We start from the raw sequence: 23,978 nt of genomic DNA on the forward strand, positions 1-23,978 counted from the left end.
GCTGGGTATGTTGGCTCTGGTGGGTGCTGCAGATGGGATGTCTGTGTGCGTTTCTGGGTATGGGTTGCGTGTAGGGGGTGTTGCTGAGTGTGGTGTTGCCGGGATGGTGTGTGTGGCTGGTGTATTGCTGGGTATGGGCTGTGTGTATGGCTGGAGTTGCTCTTGGGTGTAAGGTGTGTGGGTGTGTGAGGGGGTGTTCCTGGGTATGGTGTGTGTGTGTGTGTGTGTGTGTGAGGGGGTGAGCTGTAGCTCACGAAAGCTCATGCTCAAATAAATTGGTTAGTCTCTAAGGTGCCACAAGTCCTCCTGTTCTTTCTGGGTATGGTGTGTGTGTGTGTGGCAGGCAGGGGGTGTTCCTGGGTATGGTGTGTGTGTTGCTGCATATATATGTGTCTAGAGGTGTTGCTTAAGGGTGTTGGATACTGTGTCTCTCTCCCTGGCGGTGTTGATGGGTCTGGGCTCTGATCGCCGGCGGCTTAGGGGCCGCAGTTCCCCTCCGTGGCAGCAGGGGGCGCAGCCTCCCCGTCTCTTCCCGGAGCCGGAGCCGGAAGCGGCGGCGGCTGGCTCCCGCTCGGAGCTGATTGAAGCCTGGCACCGGCCGGCCTGTAATGGCGGCACCCGCAGCTCGGCGGTTCTGTCTGTGAGCCGCTCCCAGGGCCGGCCAGAGCCCGCGTCCCCGCCCGGGCCCCGGTCCATGGTGGCGCCGTGGGCCCGCGAGAGCAGCGGGTGCTTGAGGCCGGGCGGGCCGGAGCCGCCGCCGCCCGGGCCCCCCGCCCTGCCCGCGGCGCCATGAGCGAGGCGTTGTACGAGAAGTTCCTGGCCCCGGACGAGCCCTGCCCCCTGCTCTGCCACCAGCCCCCGCCGCGGGCCGCCAGCCTGAGCGAGGAGGGCTGCCTGGATGTCAGCGACTTCGGCTGCCAGCTCTCGTCCTGCCACCGCACCGACCCGCTGCGCCGCTTCCACTCCAGCAGGTGCGGGGCCGGGGGCGGGGGGCGGCGCCCCAGGGGTCCCCTTCTAGGCGGGGCGGGGCGGCGGGGGGTTCCCCTGCGTGGGGGGCGAGCCCCCGGCTCTTGGCGGTACTTCCCCTACCCTCGCCCCCGGGCTGTGCCCGGCTCAGCTCTCGCCCCGCCTCTCCGGTGGACGGGGTTGCCACCGACCGAGTTGTTTTCCTGAATCTGCCCCTTGCCCCCCGCCGGCTGCGCTAGGAGCAAAGGTGGCTTCCCCCAGTAGAGTTCGTGCAATCGGCTCCGCTTCCTTGAAACCTCTCCGTCCCCAGAGTGTACCTGACGAGCTCGGCAGGACGGATGATAGTTTAGTTAAGAGGTGCGCTAGTTTAACTTGAGCTAGTTGGGTTGGGAAATAGCACCCGTTTCTCTCGTGCAGACAAGGTCTTTCTGTGAATTAGTTCCCTCCTCGCCCACCCGCAAGACATTTGCAAATCCCTGTATTACTGCCCAGCCACGGTGATATAGTAGCATTGCCTATAAGCCTTCACTAAGCTAAAAAAACCCCTTACTACGCTAATAACTACTTGCTTCTCCTCCACCCCAACTCCGGCGTGCTCGTAAAATGCATAATTGCTCCAGCCAGCCCACATACATGGCGAATATCGTTTGGATTAGGCTTGCTTTCTGCAGGGCTAATTAGTTTGATGACATTATGACTGGTACTAAAATGGTTCAGATAGCTATTCTCTGGTGTATTTGTGGCCTTTTTGAATCTTCTTGAAATCATTGTTTCTGGGAACTGTGGGATAGAAACTCCGAGGATGATGCAGCTGAAACCATTTAGAACAGCACTAGAGTGGGCTCAAAGCAAACCTACAGAGATTCACGCCATGAGTTAGAATGGCTAGAGTGGATGGATTGAAATTTTGCTTAAACTAGTGCAGTCTTCACATTTCGGTTAAGAACTGGTCAATTTTCTGGTGCACACAGTCTTATGGCATTGGTAAGGTGTAACTTCCAAAAGTGCACAACTAGTTTTGCTAAAAACTATGACTTCTGTTTACCACAAAATACAAACACATCAATTCCCAAAGTGAAACAATAATTTTGTCTACCCAAGAAGCAGATCTTGTACATGTGTACACGGAAGTGACTTTTTGTATGTCGATAATAAGTCACGCTAAAGTTGCAACAACTTACAGATCTGGGCCTTAAATGTGAATTCAAGATAGTTTTGATGATTCTCTGTTTAGACTTCAAAATGTTTTTTCATTACACATGTGCATTTAACTCCCCCACACTTTACATTTTTTGATTATTTTAGTGTAAATATGGCAAGTACTTCGCAAAGTTTGAATTTAGACTGAGAAGAAACATACCAACTTCCGGCTCAATTTACATTCAAATAAGTTAACTTAGGCTTTGTCTATGCTGGCACTTTTGTTGCTAGCACTTTTGTCGCTCGGGGGTATGAAAAAACACCACCCTGAATGACAGAAGTTTTAGTGATGAGAAGCACCATTGTGGACAGTGCTCTTTGTCTGTGGGAGCCACACTCCTGTTGACAAAGCTGTCGCCCCTCGTTGGGGGTGGTTTTATTTTGTTGATGGACATGTTCACTCCCGGTAATAAAGAACGGTCAGACAGCGCACCTTACAATGGTGTGGCTGCAGCGGCAAAACTGTGCCGTTGACATAGCCTTAGAAATATAGTTGACAGTGGAAAAGCTGACAGGCTCTTAATCGTAGCATTGCTAGCCATCATTCTAATACAAACATTATCCAGTAAGGGTGCTTTCATTACTCAGTATCAATTCAATTACATTTTCTCTGGGCTTTTGCACTATACTACTATGCAGCCTGCATGTGACCTAAACAATAGGTTCATGTATTTCTGATCAATCTTTGGATCAATGTGAGTGCCAAACTTGTAAATTTATGTGTAGACTATTTTTAAATGTTCCTCCTTATAACATACCTGTCATCCAAGTTTCTGAGCAGGTGTAACCAAGCCTCTGTCAGTTAACTAGTCAGTATTCTGCATCTTGAGCTGGTCCCTCATTTCTTCAGGGAAGCGTGTAACTTGTCTTCATTATTTTTCAATTCACTTTGTCCTTATCACCTGTCAGAGTACGCTACTTACTTCCATGGTGTCTGCAAGTGCTCTGTATCTTTTGAAATTTCAAGTAAATATAATGCAATTCTCATTTCTCATGTACTTGCTCAGGTGTACTATGTTCAGCAGCCAGACACCACTTTTTCTTTCATCAAGTTTTTGAACTATTTTGATGTTCGTGTCCGATCAAGCGTTAGGAGACTAGCAAGGCTTTCACAGACCATGAACTTCCTGTAGGAATTGGCAATTACAGTATTAATTACGGCACTCATCTTCATTCATTAATGATTTACGGCAAATATTTGGCCTATTGGAACATGCAACATGCCATCATAAGAAACATAAGTGTTGACAAGCAAGCATGTGTGCAAATCAAGTAAAGGTGCTGAGAGGCATGCTTCCCACATCAGAAGGTTTTGCTCTTCAGTCTGTGATTAAAGGGATATTCCAATAGTAATCAATATGTCAAATGGATAAAACTTAACAGATTAAAGATAGCTTGCATGGCTTTGTACAGTGAATTTTGGAAACCTTTGAATTTTCCCAACTCTTCTGGGATTGGGCCAGAATGCTGTGCAATTATGAAAGATAGTCAAGTCTCTGTTCATCGTATTGGTGAAAAATAATTGAGATGCTGAAACAAATTTCCTGACCTTGCTAAACTTCATGTGAGTAGGTCAGCAGAGTGAAAACCTGTTCCATGGCTTTCTATGGGACCAGACAGACTTTCCAGTTGGAAATATACTTTCCCTGATTAGCACAATTAACTAATTTGTAGTAATGAAGCTGTGGTGAACATAATCCTTTTTAAGTAGTATTGATTGAGGCACTCGATTTTTTTTATGTGGATCGTTTTCTGTATTCTTTGTTCTTCTGTGTGGTCTTTAGAATGAAAAGCTCTGTATCCTATGTCTTTTTTGGCTTTGAGAACAGAGCCCAAAATATTTAGTAAATGAGTCCCAGATGTTTCCCTGGCAAGCACTAACTTCATGGGATCTACTCATGTGAGAGAGAGTTATGCTTGCTGACTCCCTGTTCTGTCTTTTAAACACAAGACCATCCTCCCTCCCTCATCTAGTGTTGGTACCTTTAATTTTGTCATGCTTTATTATGGGAATACTTTTAATGGAGGTTTAAACAAACTGGAAATCATTTTTAAAAAGTACATTTAATTAGAAATCTGAGACTATAAATATAAGGAAATTATAGCTCTAGTAAAATTTTTTATTACACTTAGAGTCTTTGTATATGAGTATTCATCCTTTGAATTTTTCTTGATTTTTGTGCATGTAAATTAGACCCTTAATATCAATTTAAATGCAGCTTATTAGATGAATTAACTTATTTCCAGCAAAATCCACATGTAACAATTGATACAAAGGTATGGATATTTTAATGTACATCTTCAAAGGACAAAGCATTTTTTCTGTGTGTGTTGATGTTAATTTGTTTGGTATGCTTTGCAGGTGGAACTTGACTTCTTGTGGAACAAGTGTAGCCAGCTCAGAATGCAGCGAGGAGCTGTTTTCATCAGTTTCAGTTGGTGATCAGGATGACTGCTATTCTCTGCTGGATGACCAGGAGTTCACGTCTTTTGATCTGTTCCCAGAGGGTAGTGTCTGCAGTGATGTCTCCTCTTCTATTAGCACATACTGGGATTGGTCAGACAGCGAGTTTGAGTGGCAGGTAAACTATTTCTATGTCAACAGAGCAGATGAAGTGGGATCTACTAGCTGCTGTTTGCAGTTTTGACTCAGAAGTAAATGTTTGAAGCTCTTTGATGGTACGATAAATTCCCACTGCCTATATTGAGATTCAGCAGTAAAGGAAGTGTTTTGATAGACCATTTTATTACAAAGTTCTCATATAGAATTTTGATGACAAGACATGACCAGCTTCTGAAATAGGGCTGTTGCATATTATGGTCAGATCATTTTTAGTTATCAGCATATCTTGCATCTATGAGGCCCTATCCTTTGGTGTGGGGCATCTGCATGTGTATTAGAATCTGGCTGTGTATACCTTGCATTGGCATTCTGGTGTGGCTGGGTTGCTGCTGTGTTCTTAATTCCCATTTGTGATTTTTGGCTCTGTGGGGCCGTTACTGATCACGTGGACCAGCCCTGTGTTCTGTGGTCCAAGGGTGGGAAGAGTGCAAAGGTGAGCTTCGTGCTACCATGGCACTTTTCTCCGCATCTGTTACGTGCAATTTGATCTGACCTCGGATTCTAATCTGGTATCTTTACAATTTTTGTTTTGTTTTTGCATATAGCAGTCTTTCACCTGTGGAATGTGCAGACATCCTTTCTTTACAGGTTTCAATTTATTTTAATTGTAGTTAAATATGCTGTTCTAGGATAAGTGTAATAATCAATTAAAAGCATAATGTTCCTTTATCTTTCATGGACTTTAGTCATGGCATACAATGTATGTAATACTCTGCGGTCATAGAAATATACTGTCTGTTCCAAATGTGATTTAAACCCCAACCCCCACCCCAATTTAAGCATTCCCTGATGAATTAGGAATGTTACAGATATCCCACAAAAGAGAAACTGTAAATGACATTGTGTGGGATAGCATTAGCTAAAAGTAGCTCCATGTTTCTTACCGCAGCTTTAGGATCCCAGTTTCCAATTATATCCCTTGTACAAAAAGGGATATAGTTGGAAATTCCAATTGCAGTTTTATAATGCAGCCTGTAGAAATACCTCAGAAAACTACTCAGATGACTTAGTTCCTCACTGAGATGTGAAATGTTCATTACCACATGGATACAGTGGGATTATAATTTTAAAAGAGCGTTTCCTGGTTATTTGATTAGCTGCCAGCTTTCCTTTTGAGCAGTTACTGGACATTTTTTTCTATAAGCATTTGCTAGAAGAGACCTACTTGACTGGACTTGTTGAGCTTTGGAAAAGATTTGTCATTGTTTTTACAACCTTGCACAGCAAATTCTGTAAGTGAGTAATTCAGTTGTCACATTTAAACTTGAAGTGGATCAGAAATTACATGTCAGTTGTACAAATGAAGCTAGTTAAAATTCTGCTGTTGCTTACAGGAAAAAAACATGATGCAGGTGTCTTGTGTAGTTACTGTGTATAGTATAAATAGGTTTCCAATCTTCTCAAACTGTACCTTTGGAATAGAATGTTTATTTTACAGTGGAAAATATTCCCAATTATATAACTTCTGTTAAACACCTGTAATTACACAAATGTGCAGGTAATTAGAACTGTGTGGTTCAGAATGTCTTTTTTAATAAATAACCTCATAATTAGAAATGTGGCTTGATAAACAAAAGATAATAAACTGAATAATTTTACCCAAAAATTTAATAAATACCTTTATTTTAGGGCGTCCCTTTGAAATTTAAAGCTACCATTTTTTATATGTGCATACGTTCATCTTTGTAGGATCTAAAACAATAAATTACAGGCCTTAAATGACAATAATAGTATTTCTGCAACATTAGGGCCACCTGGGTTTAAGTTACAATGTACTGTCATTTGAGTTTTATTTCTCAACTTTTGAAGAGTCTTTTTTAAATTAGTGTTATTTATGTTAATAGGAATGAACAAAAAAGTCCATCTTTTTAAAATAAGCGTCCAAAACATTTATTCATTAACATTTTTTTTAAATATGAAAAACTCAAATTCCACATGTGCCAGGAATTGGTATGTATATAACACATGCAATTTTGAAAATCAAAATCTAATCAAAGTAAACGTAAATCCATAAAATCAGTTTAAGCCAATTGCAGTAACCATTTTAAAATTAATTTATAAATTTGTTGCTTCCCTTCTCTAAGCATCTGAGCACCTTATTTTATAAAAGCAACTAGTTATTATAAAATCCCAGCTTTTCAATGTAAAGGTCAGCAATTAAGCCATGTTCCTCCACTTCCTATTGCTAAACTAAATAAAACATTCTGAGAAATCTGACCAAACAGATTAGTATTGTAGTGCCCAGAAGCATGTTAAACTCTGGCTGTGGTGGACTTCTAGAAGGAGCACTTCTAGAGGCACTGTGAATGCCCTGCCATGGGAAGTTTAAGCAATGTATATTGACAGAGTTACTCATGTGATGGAGGAGAGAGGAGTTCCAGATTATAAATATAATCTTGAATGTTACTCAGCACAGAAGTGAGTAAGTAGCCATTGCGGACAACAGGTTTGTGCTGCATCCTGCACTAATTGAAGCTTTCAGGGACTTTTCAAGGCTAGCCCCAAGTAGCATATGTTGCAGTAATGCAGTCTGGGGTAATAAACCTGTATCACTGGTTTGGGGATGCATTAGAAAAGAATGATCACAACCTCCAGGCCAACCATACATGAAAAAGGTAGTATGTGTTACAGCTAATAGCTGAGACCTCAGGTGTAGTGATAAAATTATGACCTCCAGCCTGCAGACTGTTGGCAAAGGTTGGACCTACACCCACACAAATGGAAGGTGGTCTTTTCACCTTTGCTACTTCTGCCCAGATGCTTCTCCTTAGCCATCAGCATTGCTTCCGTTGTAGTTGAGTTTGGCCTGTCCCCACCTCTGAAATCTGGCATTAGTTGAGGGCACCCTCAACCTCAATATTTGTCTGAAGTTTCTTTAATATCACTCTGTTACTGAGCTTCCTTAAAACTGGTGAGTAAGAGACTGTCCAATAATTGACTAGTGGTGATTTTCTGAGGAGGCGCTTCATCATATGCTATTTAAGTATAGCTGGCACCCTAGCTTCACAATGGGAAGCATTAACAATCCTCAATGAAGGACTAAAACCCCTTCTCATTAGAATTCATTGGCCACGTGGCAAGGCTCCAGATTGATGTAGTTGGCTGCAACCCATCCAAAACCTCACTGAGTGGAATTGGACAGAACTCCATCAGAGAAGGCAATGTGTTCATAGCCAGCTGCTCTAGCACTGCTCCAGTTAGTGCCAGCTTAACCAGCTTGTAGTTGGCTAAATTTTTTAAAATTCCTTTCGGTGTAAAAAGTTTGACTCTAACAGAGCTTAGGCAAATCAGGTTCACTTGATTTCCCTTCACAATGACCATTCCTGTTGGATGATGCTTGGCAGAGAATGATGCTTTAATAGAGAACATTACTCATGTGGGCATTCTGTGCCAAAAAAATTAAAAATTCTGCACACAATATTTTAAAATTCTGCAAATTTTATTTGTTAAATGTGGAAGTTCCACCATGGCATTGGGAAGCATAGGCCACTGGCTGAACAGAGGTGGGAGATCACTGTGCAGCTCCCCTCCAGGACACGGACTCTGACGCTGCACCCAACCCTGCCACAGCACAAGGACCGGGCCTGCCCAAGAAACAGCCCAGGGTCCTGCACCTCCGTGCCAGGTGCACCAGGTGTGGGCAGGCAGGCTCAGCAAGGCAGGATCTCAGTGTGGGGGTATCCAGGTGTGGGTTGAGAGGGTTTTGTGTGGGCCATCTGGGTGCGGGTGGCTCAGTGGGAGATCTGGGCGCAGGGGGAGATCTGGATGAACAGGGGCTTGTTGGAGGGTTCTGGGTGCAATGGTAATGGGACTCTGTGGGGGGGTCCAGGTAAAGGAGTGGGGGGGGCTCTGTGGGGCATCCAGATGCTGGGGGAGTGGGGCTCAGTTGGGTGGGCATCCAGGTGCAGCTGGATGGGGCTCAGTGGGGTGGGGATCGGCGTTCGGGTGGCTCATTGGCGTGGTCCAGGTGAAGGGGGAGTGGGGCTCAACAGGAGGGTATGGGTATGGGGGGTCTGGATGCACGGGGGTTGTGCAGATTGGGGAGCAGCTTCCTGTACAGCGATCCCTCTCCCTACAGCTGAAGAGCCATGGGTGCAGGAAGTGGGGCGGAGTTTGCAGACCTTCCTACATCTGGGGGAGAAATCTGGGGGTGGGTCTGATGCATCCTCGGATGCTGTGCAGGGGAAGAGGAAGTCCCATCCTCCCCAATCCAGCCGGGACTAGCAGCTGAGCTCAGCGCAAGGGTAGGAGCCACTAGCCGGGTCTTCCCCAGTCCCGCCCCCTTCCCCACAGTGATTTACCTCTCTGCCGGCTGCTCTGGGCACCCAGTACTGATGGGGACGGTTGTGTGACCGTTCTTGTGGCTTCCCTTTGCTTCCCCATCAGAAAGTCATTTTTCGGCGGGGAAGCAAAGAAATCTGCAAGGGGACATAAATTCTGCGCAGTGATGCAGAATTCCCCCAGGAATAGAACTTACTAACATATCGTATTAATGGATAAGGAAGAGTGAAATGCTGCATACTTCTGACATTTCCCTGAATGCAAATTGAAAAGGGAAATCATGAAGTAGAAAGTTGCATAGTTTGAGTTTGCTACACTTCACTCCTGCAGATGGTTCACAAAATTAATTTTTGTGTTTTGGAGTTGTAAATCATTGTGGGCAATTGTTAGTTTGTTTGGATTAAGAACTGATACTTTGCCCAGTTGACAGCATATTTTGCATGGTTAATAGTATTGGTCTGACTATTTTTCTACTCCGACCTAGCATATTTTGAGATTTTTGTTCTGTTTCTTTTTTTTCTTTGCACACCTACAAGTTGCCTGGCAGTGACATTGCAAGTGGGAGTGATGTACTTTCTGATGTCATACCTAGTATTCCAAGCTCTCCATGCTTGCTTCCAAAAAAGAAAAACAAGCATAGGAATCTTGATGAACTCCCATGGAGCGCAATGACAAATGATGAACAGGTGAGCTTTGTTTTCATTTGTATTGGAGAGAACCAGTGTAGATGTACAGAAGAATTAAGACTCAATTAAATTGTTAGTTTAATAGAAGTTCTGTTGGTTACAGCAATGTAAGTAGGATTTTGAACAAGTGTACATGACTATTGAAGTGAGAAATCAAATTTCTCGTCAAGTGTACATATAGAGACTGCTAACTTTTTCCTTTACTTTTCATTCTGAATTTTTATCTTTGATGATACTCAACTAGGTTGAGTCAAGAATCATAGGAAATGCAACATTTTGAGAGCATTTCTTTGATCCAAAATGGTACTGGTTCCTTCCTTTTACTTCTGCTTTGACTCATATTAAGAGCTAGCAGTTTTTAATAACTTTGTGCGTTTTGTTTTTATTAGGTTGAATATATTGAATACCTGAGTCGGAAAGTCAGTACTGAGATGGGTCTTCGAGAGCAACTTGATATTATTAAAATTATTGATCCCACTGCTCAGATCTCGCCTACAGATAGCGAGTTTATTATTGAATTAAACTGTCTTACGGATGAAAAACTGAAACAGGTAGGTTAAAATTTTTGTATGTGTCTCCTGAATTGGAGTTACCATTGCTCTGACATGTGGTATGTGTTGATATGTGTCTTGGAAAATCATCTATTGGGTTGTGACTAATTTTTTTTCCATATTCACTGAGTACCCAGTGGGCAGGATGGAACACAAAGTATGTTGTTGAACTTTGGCTTTCTTCTTCAACAGTTTCATATCAGTATATGATCTTGGACCTTACATGAAACACATTAATTACATAAACGTGACCGAAGTGGTAAGTTAGTTCTGGTATATGAAACAGTTTCAGACAAAATACTCGCTGAGTAACCTTCAAGATTTAGGCCTCAATCCTGCAAGTGTTTCCTCTGGTGTGTAACTTCACTTACATGAGTAGTCCCAAAGTGGAGGTACTGCTTGTGTGACTATACTTCTACACCTACATAAGCATTTACAGGATTGGGGCCTTAATTTGCTCGCAAAAACTAAACTAAACTTAAAGAAAAATAAAAATTCTCATGAGAGATGATGTAATTCTTCTGATTGATTTGGCAGCTTTCTAAATGAATATTTTTTGGGGAAAAAACTTGTTGAAGCGAGAGGATTATTGACCTTATAGAAAATAGAGCAAAAATAACTCTTCACTGCGTGTGCAGAGTAACTACTCAGCCAACCCTTAGTGTCACATGAGGTGGATGGTACCACAACTTCATTTTTTATCATAAGCTTTGTTTTCCCTCCACTTATATTATTTCTGAACCTATTTTGGGGCCCTGTTTTGGCATGATGCCAAGCACCCTCAGCTTTTATTGAATTCAATCGAAATTGAGAGCACTCAGGTCTGTCACAGATTCAGGGCCATTTCATATTTCAGAACACTTAAAAAACCCAATCCTAACCTAAAATGGATAAGAATCTACTCTTCTGAGGAGGACTTGTGGCATCTTAGAGACTAACCAATTTATTTGAGCATGAGCTTTCGTGAGCTACAGCTCACTTCATCGGATGCATCCGATGAAGTGAGCTGTAGCTCACGAAAGCTCATGCTCAAATAAATTGGTTAGTCTCTAAGATGCCACAAGTCCTCCTTTTCTTTTTGCGAATATAGACTAACACGGCTGTTACTCTGAAACCTACTCTTTTGAGGGTTACTACTGGCTATGTCTATGTAGTACAATAAGATTATAAAATATAATTTGCTTAAACAAATGTTAGTCGTCTTTTACTAGTATGGCTGACCTTTCTACATGGTGATATATTTTTTGTAATACATTGAATAGAAAGGGGAAGAATGTTTGTAATTCCCTAGCTAATTACGTCTATTTTAAGAAAGCCGAAGTGAAGATGTTCCTAGTGGTCATTACAATAAGTAGTTTTAACTGGCTAACTGAATCGTTGTTTTTAGACTATTTTTGGTTTCGTTTTTTTCCCCCCAAACTTAGTTGTAATAAACATAAAATGTATAGCTTTTCCATTAAATATGCTGTCACCAGTCAAGCTTTTATCATTTTTTAATGCTTTTGTTCTAAAGGTGAGAAACTATATCAAGGAACACGGTCCTCGACAACGGTCTGCAAGGGAGAGCTGGAAGAGAAGCAGCTACAGTTGTGCAAGCACCAGTGGCGTGAGTGGTGCAAGTGCCAGCAGTAGCAGTGCCAGTATGGTCAGCTCGGCAAGCAGCAGCAGCTCCAGTGCGGGCAACTCTGCTTCAAACTCCAGTGCCAACATGAGTCGAGCGCACAGTGACAGTAATTTATCCACGAGTGCCGCCGAGAGAATCCGGGATTCAAAAGTAAAACTTCTAATCATGCGCACGTGTGTCTGTGTGTGAGAGAGAGAGAGAGAGTGTGCACATCAATTGTTAAAGTCACTTATGCGACTGTCGTATTTTTACTGACAGAAAAAGTATCGTTGATAGTCGCAGGACCGAAGGAAATTATTTGACTCGTTGTCCCATGAAGTGTCTAAAGGTGTTCTTATTGCTCTGTATCACTTTTTTTTTTTTTTTGGCAAGTGAAGAATTATTTTGAGATGTGTGTATGTGGTAGGGCTAAGACTAGTTTGATTTTTGTTTGAGTATTTAAAGAGCTGATAAATCAGCTTGACTCTTTTAATGATAAAAGGATGTGTTCTTCCTTTGAATTTATCAAAGATCAATTAATCTTTCAGAGCACAATACATGAATATTAAAGAATATCTTGATCTTTTTGATAGAACTTGTCTGGTTTCCTAATTTCTTTTTGTTTTTTCAACATATTTCTCATAGATTACTTGCTCATGCAAGCGTGGTTGTACACTGAAGTGATTCTTTACAAGTAACATTATGGCATCTGTGTCTCAATTATTTTCATTTTGTGTGTGTGTGTATTCCAATTTTGCAAACTCAGTCTGGGCTTTAAGACAAGCTGATTTCTCTTGGTCTCGTGACTCATCACTTATAGTTAAGGTTCTTCATCTCAAAGGCTCAGTTTTACCTATGCATCCTCTTCCAGTGAGCTTGCACAAGTATAACTGATAGATACTTAAACAGTTTGGAGAATGCACAACATGCAATAAAATTTGCATCTTGCTCACTCGTAGTTGCACTGGCTCTGCATGGCTAAACAGTAAAAAGCAGTAAAAACTTGCTTATTTAAGTGACAAAATTAAGTAGGATTTTGAATAAACACATGGAATAGATCTGAGTAAGGGTGCCTTTTTTAGTCACTTCTCAGAGCAGACCCTAACTTTACACTAATTTATGTTCACTAAAATCTACCTTTAATGTTTCTAATAAAGGACCATTTATTCCAGTAGTCTAGATATAGAAGAACTCATTTTGCCATTTGTCTTTATTTTGACAGAAACGTTCTAAGCAACGGAAGCTACAGCAAAAGGCTTTACGCAAGAGACAGCTGAAAGAGCAGAGACAGGCTCGGAAGGAAAGACTGAGTGGATTGTTTCTTAATGAAGAAGTGCTCTCTTTAAAAGTGACTGAGGAGGACCATGAAGGAGATGTGGATGTTTTAATGTGACAGGGATGAATTTATCAGTGTTCTTTCTAAGCCTTAAGTGTATTCTCTTTGTTTACATACGTTTCTTGACCAAAATTTTGATTAGGACAGAGCTAACAATGTATCAAACAGAACCCTCTATTAAGTGTAATTTTAATATTTTGAACATTTATAATTTATTCAAGTGAGCTGACTTTTTAAGACTAACAATTTTGACTAAGATTGAGACTTCAACAGACAATTTCACAGTGACTTTAACAAGCTGCTGAGAAGATACTGTCTAAAAATAAGCCACTGAATTAGGTTTGTGTGGTATTTGCTTTCAAGAATCTAACTGCAATGGATTGTTCTGTTAAATGGGTTGGTACTCTTAAAGATACACTGATACTGATAGCAAACTTTGGAAAAAAAAAAACAACAAAAAAACAAAACCCTGTTTCTAAATAGGAGATCTCACCTTTGTCTTATTCTGTGTTCCCTTATTTCTTATTAGGAGCTTTGTTTTCATGAAAACAGGATCTTAGTTCTATAAGTTACTCTGTTCTTGCCCCTCACCCATATCAAATCCTAATACTTCATGAAATTGGATTTTTGGAAATGATGGTTATGATTTCACTGAAAGAATTATGAAGTAATTGGGGAGTAATAAGCAGAAGCAGACTTCTCACCACACAAAGCTGTAATGCAAATGTCAGCTAGTAACAAAATGTAGAAGAAAAAGGTTATTTTCAAAAGTAGAATTTTTTCTAGGAGGAATTGGCTGTTCTTTAAGATGTAAACCTTAGTCTCTAAAAAGTTATCTTGCTCCTCAATATTTGGATGATTAGTTTTTGGTTCCTTTGATGGTCTTATTTATGTTGTTAATGGTTAATCAGTACATCCTCTTTCTTGATGTTAAGAAGAAAAAAAACCCTAAAAAATGAAAGTCTCATACATTATATTAATATCTACAGTTCAGTCATAGGATACTATTCATAAAAAAGTCTTAAAAAATGTTACTGGAAACCGAAGTGCAAACAATTGATGCCCAAACTTGGTAGATATTTCTTTATGGCCAAAACTATATGTAAGAATAACTATTTGCTGTTGGCAAGAGAACCTAATTATTGATGCAGCTGTGTGTTTTAACTGTATGCTCCCTGTTTATTTACCACTTGCAGGATAGTTTAAGGTGATGGAACTTTTTTACGAGGTGTTGTATCATTGCTAATCTAACTCAGAGTACTGGTTTTGTTGTATAGCCTTTTGAATAAGTGTTGCTGAGGAGAACAAGCCACACCTTTTAGTTTTTACTTCTGCACCTGAAAACTCAAATTGAGATGATTTTATTCTTGACAATTAGTAAACCAGTTTCTGACTTTATTATGGAAATGTTGGTTGTTGGGTTCATGTTTTGTTTTGGATAAAATTGCTGTGTGTTCATTCAAATGCAACTATTAGAGGTGAAAGAGGTGACTAGAATTCTGAATTCAGAAAGGTGACCTTCTCATTTATATTGGTGCTTCATTAATATCATTTAGATTTGTTCACTCTGGAGATAACGAGTTTGTCTCTTACTGTCAATTTGATGTGGCCTCAGAAAACAGGAGTCCTGAGGCGTGCATTTTCAGGATTGGGACCTAACTCTGCTCATGAATAATTTTACACATGTGAGTAGTCCTGTCAACTCAGTGTGACTATCCAACAGTGCAAGTGTTTACAGGATTGGGCCCTAAATTAGTCCTGACAGTAGAATTTTATTGCTTTCTGGTGGGCTGCAAAAGTTAAATTAAGGAGAAAAAAATCTGGGGACAAAGAAAATGTTAACAACGATACTACAGTTGAGATCACGCTTTCAGTGGAAGGTCGAAAGTAAAAACTTCTATACATGTGTATGATGACATACGTTTAGACTGTAGCATCTTTGGAAATATTTGTTTGATAGTAAATGACCTAGGCATATTACTGTTCAGACTACAAACTCCAGAACATGGACCACCTGTGAGGTAGATGCAAAATATACTGGAGATCTGAAATGTCTGGTAAGTATTTATAATGCCATATGCCAAATGAAAGGGCTTCAATAAGAGAGAGGTCCACAGTCAAAATAGTAAATGTAAACTCTTCTTCTCAGTCGATTCTTCAAAAGTCACTAACAAGTTTGATTGCCCACTCTCTTCAGTGGCAATGAGAAATATCAACTTAATTGTCAGTTTTAAAATTCAAATACCTGCTATGTCATTTCTGTCTTGTCATTTGAATATACTGGTAACTTGTCCTGGGCAGTGAGCTCTTTTTTTTATTACTTGTCTCTTATACATGGTTGCAATAGTAAAATACAAAAACAATCCCATAAACTTGAATAGTAAATCTTGTTTGTAGTGATAAGTGTAACTCAAACCAAATAATCCTTGTGCTTTCTGTTAACAAGTTTCTGAGATGGAGGATAGATGAAATTGTATTGCTGTTAAAACTGCTAATTTCAGGGTCCAAGTATTGAACCCTTGTGGCAGAAGTTCACAAATTCATCATGAAACATTTCACATAATCCATATAGGTATCTATCGCAGTTCAGTACAGCCTTTATTTTCTACAGTGGCTTTGAACTATGCATTTACTATTTTATCTAAAGAATATTGTACATAGAGCATTGAAATGCTGAAATTAATTGTAAGAAGGATGCAAAATCTCAATTTTGGGGGGCGTGAAAGTGTCACTTTATTTTTCTGTCTCAGCAAGTCTGCTCTTCAAAGTGTAAAATTCTTAGTTTTTATTGCAAGAGGTGACCCCTCATTTTGATGAGATGCAACTCTTTTGAGTCACTTATTACCAGCTTCAGAGGAGAGTAAATGTCAGTGTTAACCCCAAAGCAGTTTGTCACCCTTACTTACCAGAATGGCAAGTTAGTTAGTTTTTCTAAATAATAAATTCCTAAATCTAAACCTTAAGTTGTAGAGCAATGTTTGAGGAAGACCTTGCTATAGCGATTATGTGCAGTAGAAGAATTCCTTGAAATGGGAAGCTTCACTGAAAGGAATGGAAAGCCTGAGGCTTTCCTATTTTTATTTGTTTGTCGTTTGGTAAATGTTATATGAAATGCTTCACTTATTTTTATAATTGTTTTAAACTGGATATCATTCAAAACATTAGTTTGTTTAAAAATACTAGAATATTAAAACGACGTTGTACTAGCCTCCAAGCTTTAACTTAAGTTCTCACCTCTGTAGATAAGGATGTGTCTATTCCCATTCGTCATAATGAGGATATATCACTTTTAATGTGCCTTAAAGTGAGTCTGACACTTGTTTAAAATTATGTATTGGAAAAGGAAAACAAATTAAAATTATTACGAAATGAATTGTTAGTTAAAATAGGTCCCTCCTGGACAAAATCTGACAATTTTTTTAAAAAATGAAGAGCAGAATGAGTCATCAATTTAAATATTAGCCAATATAATTCTTTATTAATATTTTACAACACCAAAATGAGAGGGAAAGAAATAGCATTTCTATCCTGGTGTGTTAGTGGTCCTATATAAAACAAAGTGTAAATCTAAATTTAAGCTTAGTGGTTAAATAGTTCCAGTTTTGATCAACTTGGATGAATAGCTTCCAGAACTATTTTGGCCAAATGGTGGTGGTGGTTCACCATCACCTTGAGAGTTCAGCTCCTCCTCGTATAATTTGATGGTAGTCAAGAAGGGTGGAGGAAAAAGTGGCTTCCAAAAGGTGCCAAAATGGTGCTGCTTTAATAACTTGTAGTTTTTAGCATCCTGCAACTAAAGTAAAATCTTACATTATTGGTTATTCACGTATAACGGTGTGGTTCTTTGGTCACCAAACTGAACATTCTTCATTTTCTTTATCTCCTGCATCTAAATGTTTTGACTTTCTTACCTTGGTCTTGTAAAACCAGTCCATCAGAGGCCGAGTTCTCAACACCTCAGAAAATAAGGCTCTAGATGATTTCTTTGTTCTGAGGTCCTTATTTACACTTTGAGATTGTGTGTCTGAGCTGGAGCAAAAATAGCTCCAAGAACAAAAGGTGTAACAGCATGCAAAAAGTTAAATACTTCTGTCCCTTCATAGATTACAGTTCTCACATTTGAACAAAACTTTTTTCAGCACCAGCGTTTTTTTGTCAATGATTTTGGTCTTCACTTACAAAATGCAGTGTCCTTCTCATCAGGTACTTGCCCCTGGTGTCAATCTAATTTATGGGTTTGTAGTTGAAAAAGATACTTGTTTTGCCACATGGATGTTAGTTACTACTGTGATTTGTCATCCCATCTGGTCTTTGCAGGACTGACATCGTAGCTACAGAAAGAAGCCAAACAGTTAAAATTTTAGATCTTCGAACTGCGTTTTTAAAAGTCCAATCCTGCTTTTTATCCCTTGATGTACATTGCTTCCAATATTTAAATTTCCAAGTGGAAAAGGAAGTGCTAATAGTTATTTGGTTCCTGAGTATTGGTTCTGTGGCTATCTTGAGCTTCGTAACAGCTGTGATATAAATTTAATCCATTTAAACTCTGCAAGAACATTAACTGTTTGCCTGGGAATTATTTCTCTATAAAGGCTTAGAAGGAGCACTGAAAATCTAACTGCAAGAGGACTGTTTATATTTAAAAAAAAAAAAAAAAAAGTCTTGAGCACGATTAAACATGAGGAAGAAAGAGCTACCTGACAGACCTGTTCACTTTTTGTATATGTATAGCTAATTTCATCTTCTGTTTTGTTTGAAATGGTTTCAGTATCTTCTTCCCTTTAACAGCTTGACAAACTTAATTAGATTAAAAGATGCTAAACTTACATTCAGTACAGAATGCTTACTGAGCATTACAGTAAGCAAAAATCAGATCTCTTCTCTTGGTTCAATATTTAGTTTTTTAATGTGAACTTTTTTATATTGTCGTCAATAAAACGTGGAGATCTTTCTCTAGAAACTATTGCTTAAATTTATACATACGCATTTAAACTATTAAAGAGGACATACTAGATGTGTATAAATTTGACAATATATATTGATCTGAGTTGCTGAAAGGCCTGTAAGCCTGTACTTTTTCCTTCAAAAGTAGGTTGACATGTTGGCCTTTAAATATTAATGGTTTCTAAAAATTTGTTTTAGATGTCTGAAGTGTCGTGTTAGGCCACAGTTTCTCATGCCCAGCATTTAAGACTAGCTGGCCTAATGGTCACTATTTTGTTGACTGACTGACTCCTGCAGTTCTTGTGCATGGAAAACTCAGATGAAATGGGTTGTGTGCATAAAGACCCATTCTTGCAGCTGTTGATTTGTGAAGTGCAGATTTTAGCCCAACTTAAACCTTGTATGTTTGATGCTTTGGTCTGAATGAATAATAGAGAAGAGAAATGCAGAGAGCTTTAAAACATTTCATAATGTGGTTAAAATTTTCAAATTAATTCATTCTAAAAGGTCAGTGATGTTGGAACCCTGAGACTAAAAGTCATAACTAAAGCAAGAAGGAAGCTGTCTCATTTGAAAAATCTGCTTCAAATAGTCTTAAGAGTTATAATGTATGAAACTGTTAAATTGGAGCTATTTTTCCAGGGTTTCTGCTACATGTATTGCAACAACGCACTTTTGTACATAAAACCGCCCTCTGTAAATTCTGTACCTACTTGCCACAGTGTTTATAGAAAGCTTTTTTCTGAAGTTGTGAAGAACTTAATAGCTGCAACACTGGTGACTGACTTTATTTTCAGCTCTTCAATGTATTTAAAATAGTCATGTGAACATCAAAGTAGGGGTTGGAATTAAAAACACAGCAAAGATGTGCTGATGAAACTGAAAATGTGGTCTTGTTTTGAACAGTAAAGTCTGACATGGGGTTTATGTGCCCATTGCCCAACATGTGGGCAGATAGACCAATAAATGAAGCATGTTTAAACTGCCTTCGGTAGAAGACAGCATGTACAGCCCTAGTTGTTCAATGTAAATAACCCAGCAAAGGTTCATAGTAAAACATACACTTGATTAAAGCAGATGTGCTTTCAGTTGAATTCTGATGGATCAGAGGAAGTGAGTTACGTAATCTGAGACCCACTAGCAAAAATGCTCTGGCTTTAATCAGTGACTTTGCACCTACAGACTAGGTCACCAAAAGTTCTCATTTGTTCTGTACAATCCTGGTGGTGTGCATAGGGAGAGGAAGTCTCTAAGAGTACATCTTCACTTGTGAGTTAATCTATCCCCCTCTGATCAAACCTCTGATCTGAGTTTAGTGGTGCTTTCAGCCCAGGCTAGCTGGCCCATCCTGGGGTATTGGCTAAAACCCAAGTGAGACTTTCAATCACGCACGTAACCCACCTACTTTATAATGAAGATGCAGGTAAAACCACTTGAGGGCTGATAGTCCTCCACTGCGTTCCCACAATTCCCCTTGTATGCCCAGAAGGACAGATAAATTCTCCCACAATTCACTGGGAAGGACTCAAATGGCTCTGCTACTGTAGCACAAAGAACCAAGGACAAGCCTACAGAAGTAGTAGTGACACACAATGCTGGCTTCAGCATTGTGTGTGAGCTTTGCAGTGTGGTGGCTCACACCTGGGCCAGGCTAACCTGGGTGCTCAGGCCTGGCTGCTAATTACTTGAGTTAACTAGTGAAGACCTATCCTAAATAGATACATTCAGAATCATATAGGCAAGGCCTTGTGTATTCTGCTATGCTGCAGAATGTGTTGTAGAACTGACTCCTCAGTTTACCAATTAAAATGGAGCAATTTAATCTCAAAGTATTGCAATTGCAATCTAGAAAAGTTAAGGTTTTTAATTTTGTCTGTTTCCACTAGAGGGTGTTCTGTGATTGTATTATTTACCTCCTCTGACAGCACATTATAACAGACTTGTTCTTCAAACAGTGTACTTTATTCAATTCCCCTTCTTTGTTCCTCAAAGTTATACTTATCAGGATGACTGATTCATGCTCTAGAATGTTTTTAGTAGGAGAGAGAGAACCTATAAAAGAATGTTGTATCTATCTTTTACAATTACATTTACACTTCAGGTAGTTTTTGTAAAAGTTTAATTTAGCTTTTTTTTTTTTTTTAATAGGTGACATTACCATAATTTTTCTCTGTTGATGGTGCTTGCATTTGTGAGTCGGATGTGTATCCTGCCTGTAGTTCATAGGGAACAGGGAAAACTTTAAAGTCTCTTAGACTTTGGTTCAAATCCAGCACTGCTGAATATTAGCTGAAAGTTGCTAACAGCTGCACGGCTAGGTGGTTGATGTGAAATGAAATAGTAGTCCGAATCCAGTTCCTTCTGCTGGGGTATTTACATCACAAAACTCAGATCATGGCAGTTGGCACCCTTAGAAAAATGGCAGCGGGGCGGACTCCTACCCTTTCACCAATTATTCCAGGTAACGTTTGGGGTTCATTGGTGGGTGACATGGGGAACTTGGATTGCTGCCTCTGCTGAACCTGTTCTATAGGTAAACAAAATGCTTCACGTTCTGCTTGTGCCCTTTACCCTCATCAAACATCTTTTCTTAATATAGACAACAACTGCAGCATAGGGCGGTGTTTTCCCCGGAGTCTCAGGCATGTTCTGGGAGCTCATGGCCCTACTGGTCTTGTACAGTATTAAGACTCTTTGTACTAGAGTGGATCTACAGTGGCAGTATCATTTTCCTCCTCATGATGCTGCATAAATAGCCAGCTTAGCATGCTGAAGAAAATTCAGGCAGGAGGGAGAGAATTTCTGAGGCAGGTATTTGCCCAGAATCCCGTGCTTGTGCAATGCTCAGGAGCTCTCCAGTGCATGCATTATTTGCAACCACAGAGGCCCAGAGCAGTTTAGGTGCCTAACTCCCATTGATTTCAGCATCTCTAAAGTGCAGAGATGCTCCCACCAGATCACCATCTACAGTGGAGTCAGGGCAGGCTGGTGGGGGTGATCTTGGGACTGGCTCTAGCCAGGGATGTGCCTGCCCCTGGAACACTTAAGCTCCAACAAGAGCGAAGCAATGTCTTGTTGTCTTAGAGTTTAGGTGCTCTGCCCCGGAAAGACCTCACCTGCTTGAAAGCCTTGCCCTGTTGTCAGGTTTGACGTTAATTGCTACTTCGCAGCAGGTCCCTTCTTAGGCCTCCCTGTAGTTGGACTTAATTCTCAGGAGATCCCCTAACTTTAAACACACACGTGCACTTTCTCTCTGTTTCTCCCCCTCCCTACCTCCTGGTTTCTAAAATGAGGGAGGAGCTTAGATCCTATTAGTATCAAGCTGGCCCTTGCTGCATAATTAGAGTTGGACATGCTGCATGTACAAAAAGTCTCATACACTATGTGTCCTTTAATTACGTGCTCAGCTGCAGTGTTCTTTACTGCTTTGCAGATAGTGGAGTTGGTATCCTATTCATACACGTTTTCCCTCTGAGAAGGGGAAAACTGGCTTGAAAAACTGACCGTTCAGCTCCTTCAGCAGCAGTGGGTATTTTTACTTCCTCCTTGCCCACTGACCTGTAAAGTATTCCCAGTGGCACTTCGTTTGTGTGTACATCATCAGTAAGCAGGATGGGGAGAGTGAGGGAAAGAACTGAAGAGTGGAGGTGCAAAGTTTCAGAACACACCTCTTGGTAATAAGTCTGGATTTGCAGTCACATGAAATCTGCTCTAATGTTTTGTAAAGAAACAGGAGCTTCCTGTACAAACTCCCTAGATGGATAGATTTTTAGGGAGCTAATTCTAGAATACTGGCCCTACCAAAAGTTTACCCAAAGAGCCCTGGAGTGAGGGAATATACTTTGAAAAGGTAATGAAATACACGATTCAGCTATTAACAACTGAATACTTTGGTCATCAAAAGTCCTCTCCTCTTCCCAATCTTCTAGTACCTTCTTTACCTACTAGGAAGTTGAAATGGTGGTGCAGAGGAGAGACCAGGGCTGCATAAGGTGGTGTGTGGGTTACAACTAGACACACCATTTGTTCACATCCCTTTGGACATGTTAGTTGGGCATCTCTTTTCCTCAGTGCAATGCTGCTTGGGGATGTGTAGCTGCCCATGTTGTTTTCTCCTCACTGTAACAGCGCACACAACCACAACCTAAAAGTAGCCCTACGTTTTCCACATAACTAAATACAATTCTTGGTATTAAACCATACAAATTGGAACAAAGTATTAAAATGTGCAGCAGTTGTACATCAGAGAAATCTGCAGACATGGGGATCTTAATATTTAATAATTATGTTCGGTCTTCATTACACCTTTTTGTAGTCTGGATTTTTTTCCTTAATTTCTGTTGTCCTTTTGGACTGTCATATTGAATGTCCTTGAATGTTAAGGGTTGATCCATAAATTCTCTGATGGTATGGTGGAATTATTGACCTCCTTTAGAGAGAGAGCCCATATTGTATGTGCTATAAGGAAGGTCACTTGGGTAATAAAACCAGGTTTTTACAGTGTAAAAATAATGGTAAAGGGAAAAAATCAAAAGGAAGAGCTGAAGTAATTCTAGGATGGATTTACTCATTAAAATTCCTAGTCTTGTTTTTTAATGCAACTAAGCTCTTAGCCTATATCTTCTAGCACTGAGTTGCACAGGTTAATTAGGAATTGTTAATTATTTCTGTTCATCAGTATTTAAATATGTGCCATTTAATTTCATTGGCTGTTCTCCTTGGCTTTGCGTTCTAAGAAAAGGCAAACTGAAGAGCCCAACTGAATACCTCTCTGCCATTTATTTTATTTACTTTGACCCTACCTCTTCTAACCTAATAGCCCTAAATGTTTCGTTTTTCTCTTATTACTATTTGTATTGCAGTAGCGCTTAAGCAGATCTCCGTTACGCTAGGTGCTGTACAAACACAGACCAAAAAGACAGTCCTTGCCTGGAGGTCTTTCAATGTCTCTAACTATTTCTCTAGAGCCTTTCTCTACTTTTTACTTTTTCATGATGGATCTCCCTTGAGTTAGGGCAATGAGAATGGAAGACCGGATTCATGATCCAGACAAGCCAACCAATTCAGTAACCTTCTATACTCTGTCCCTTTCTTACGGCAGCCTAATATCTTGTCACCACTGAGCAAATATTCACATTGAACTGTGCACGAGGGCACCTACTACTTTTCCTCTGAGTTGTTACACACTGATGGGTTCTTAAATTACCTGTATCGGTGCATGAAATTGTTCTTCCCGCTGGGTGTCCACACTGAATTTCATCAGTTGTTTCCCAATCACTGGGCTTTGAGGTCCCTCTAAAGTTCCTTGCAATTCTCTGCAACCTAAATAATGTCACTGGAAATGTCATCTCTATTCCCCTCTTTCCCTGGATAATCATTAGAACATCACTTTTAGTACAAATCCTTGGGACACCCCGCAATTAACCTGCGGCCATGTGTAAAATTGACCAGTTGTTCCTACTCTTATTTTCTACTCGCTAATTAGGGTTCAATCCATGACAGAACTTTACTTCTCAACCTGTGAATGCTTTGCTGTTTTGGTGGTCTTTTGAGGAAGATCTTTTTTAAAAAAGCTTCCTGAAAGTCCAGCTAAATATCTACTGGTTCGTCTTTATTTGCTACTATGTTGACTCCTTCAAAGAATTATAATAGATTGGAGAGATGCAGTTTTCCTTTACACAAGTCATGCTGGTTTGTCCTTATGTTATGCTTATGCCAGTGTTTTATAACTTCATTTATTGTGTCAACTAATTTACCTGAAGGCTCATGGACCTGTAATTCCCAGAAA

At 40.2% G+C, this 23,978-nt stretch overlaps 1 protein-coding gene across 1 annotated transcript; it reads left to right on the forward strand.

Annotated features, from left to right (window-relative positions):
- Positions 1-563: 563 nt before the first annotated feature.
- On the forward strand, positions 564-19,076 carry FAM199X (family with sequence similarity 199, X-linked). Its single transcript, XM_037908410.2, has 6 exons — positions 564-971; positions 4,529-4,748; positions 9,607-9,756; positions 10,146-10,307; positions 11,821-12,081; positions 13,133-19,076. Exons 1-6 carry the CDS (start codon positions 790-792, stop codon positions 13,301-13,303), a joined length of 1,146 nt encoding a protein of 381 aa, XP_037764338.1. The 5' UTR covers positions 564-789; the 3' UTR covers positions 13,304-19,076.
- The last annotated feature ends 4,902 nt before the right edge of the window (positions 19,077-23,978 follow it).

The sequence above is a fragment of the Chelonia mydas genome, chromosome 9 (assembly GCF_015237465.2).
Source record: "Chelonia mydas isolate rCheMyd1 chromosome 9, rCheMyd1.pri.v2, whole genome shotgun sequence".
In the NCBI taxonomy this organism is placed as follows: domain Eukaryota; kingdom Metazoa; phylum Chordata; order Testudines; family Cheloniidae; genus Chelonia; species Chelonia mydas.

What these genes read in the sequence shown, in the direction of transcription:
- FAM199X (XM_037908410.2), top strand. Translation starts at nt 790, where the DNA reads ATGAGCGAGGCGTTGTACGAGAAGTTCCTGGCCCCGGACGAGCCCTGC. An exon ending in CAATGACAAATGATGAACAG is followed by an intron (nt 9,757 to 10,145) that starts GTGAGCTTTGTT and finishes TGTTTTTATTAG; the next exon opens with GTTGAATATATTGAATACCT. An exon ending in CGGATGAAAAACTGAAACAG is followed by an intron (nt 10,308 to 11,820) that starts GTAGGTTAAAAT and finishes TTTGTTCTAAAG; the next exon opens with GTGAGAAACTATATCAAGGA.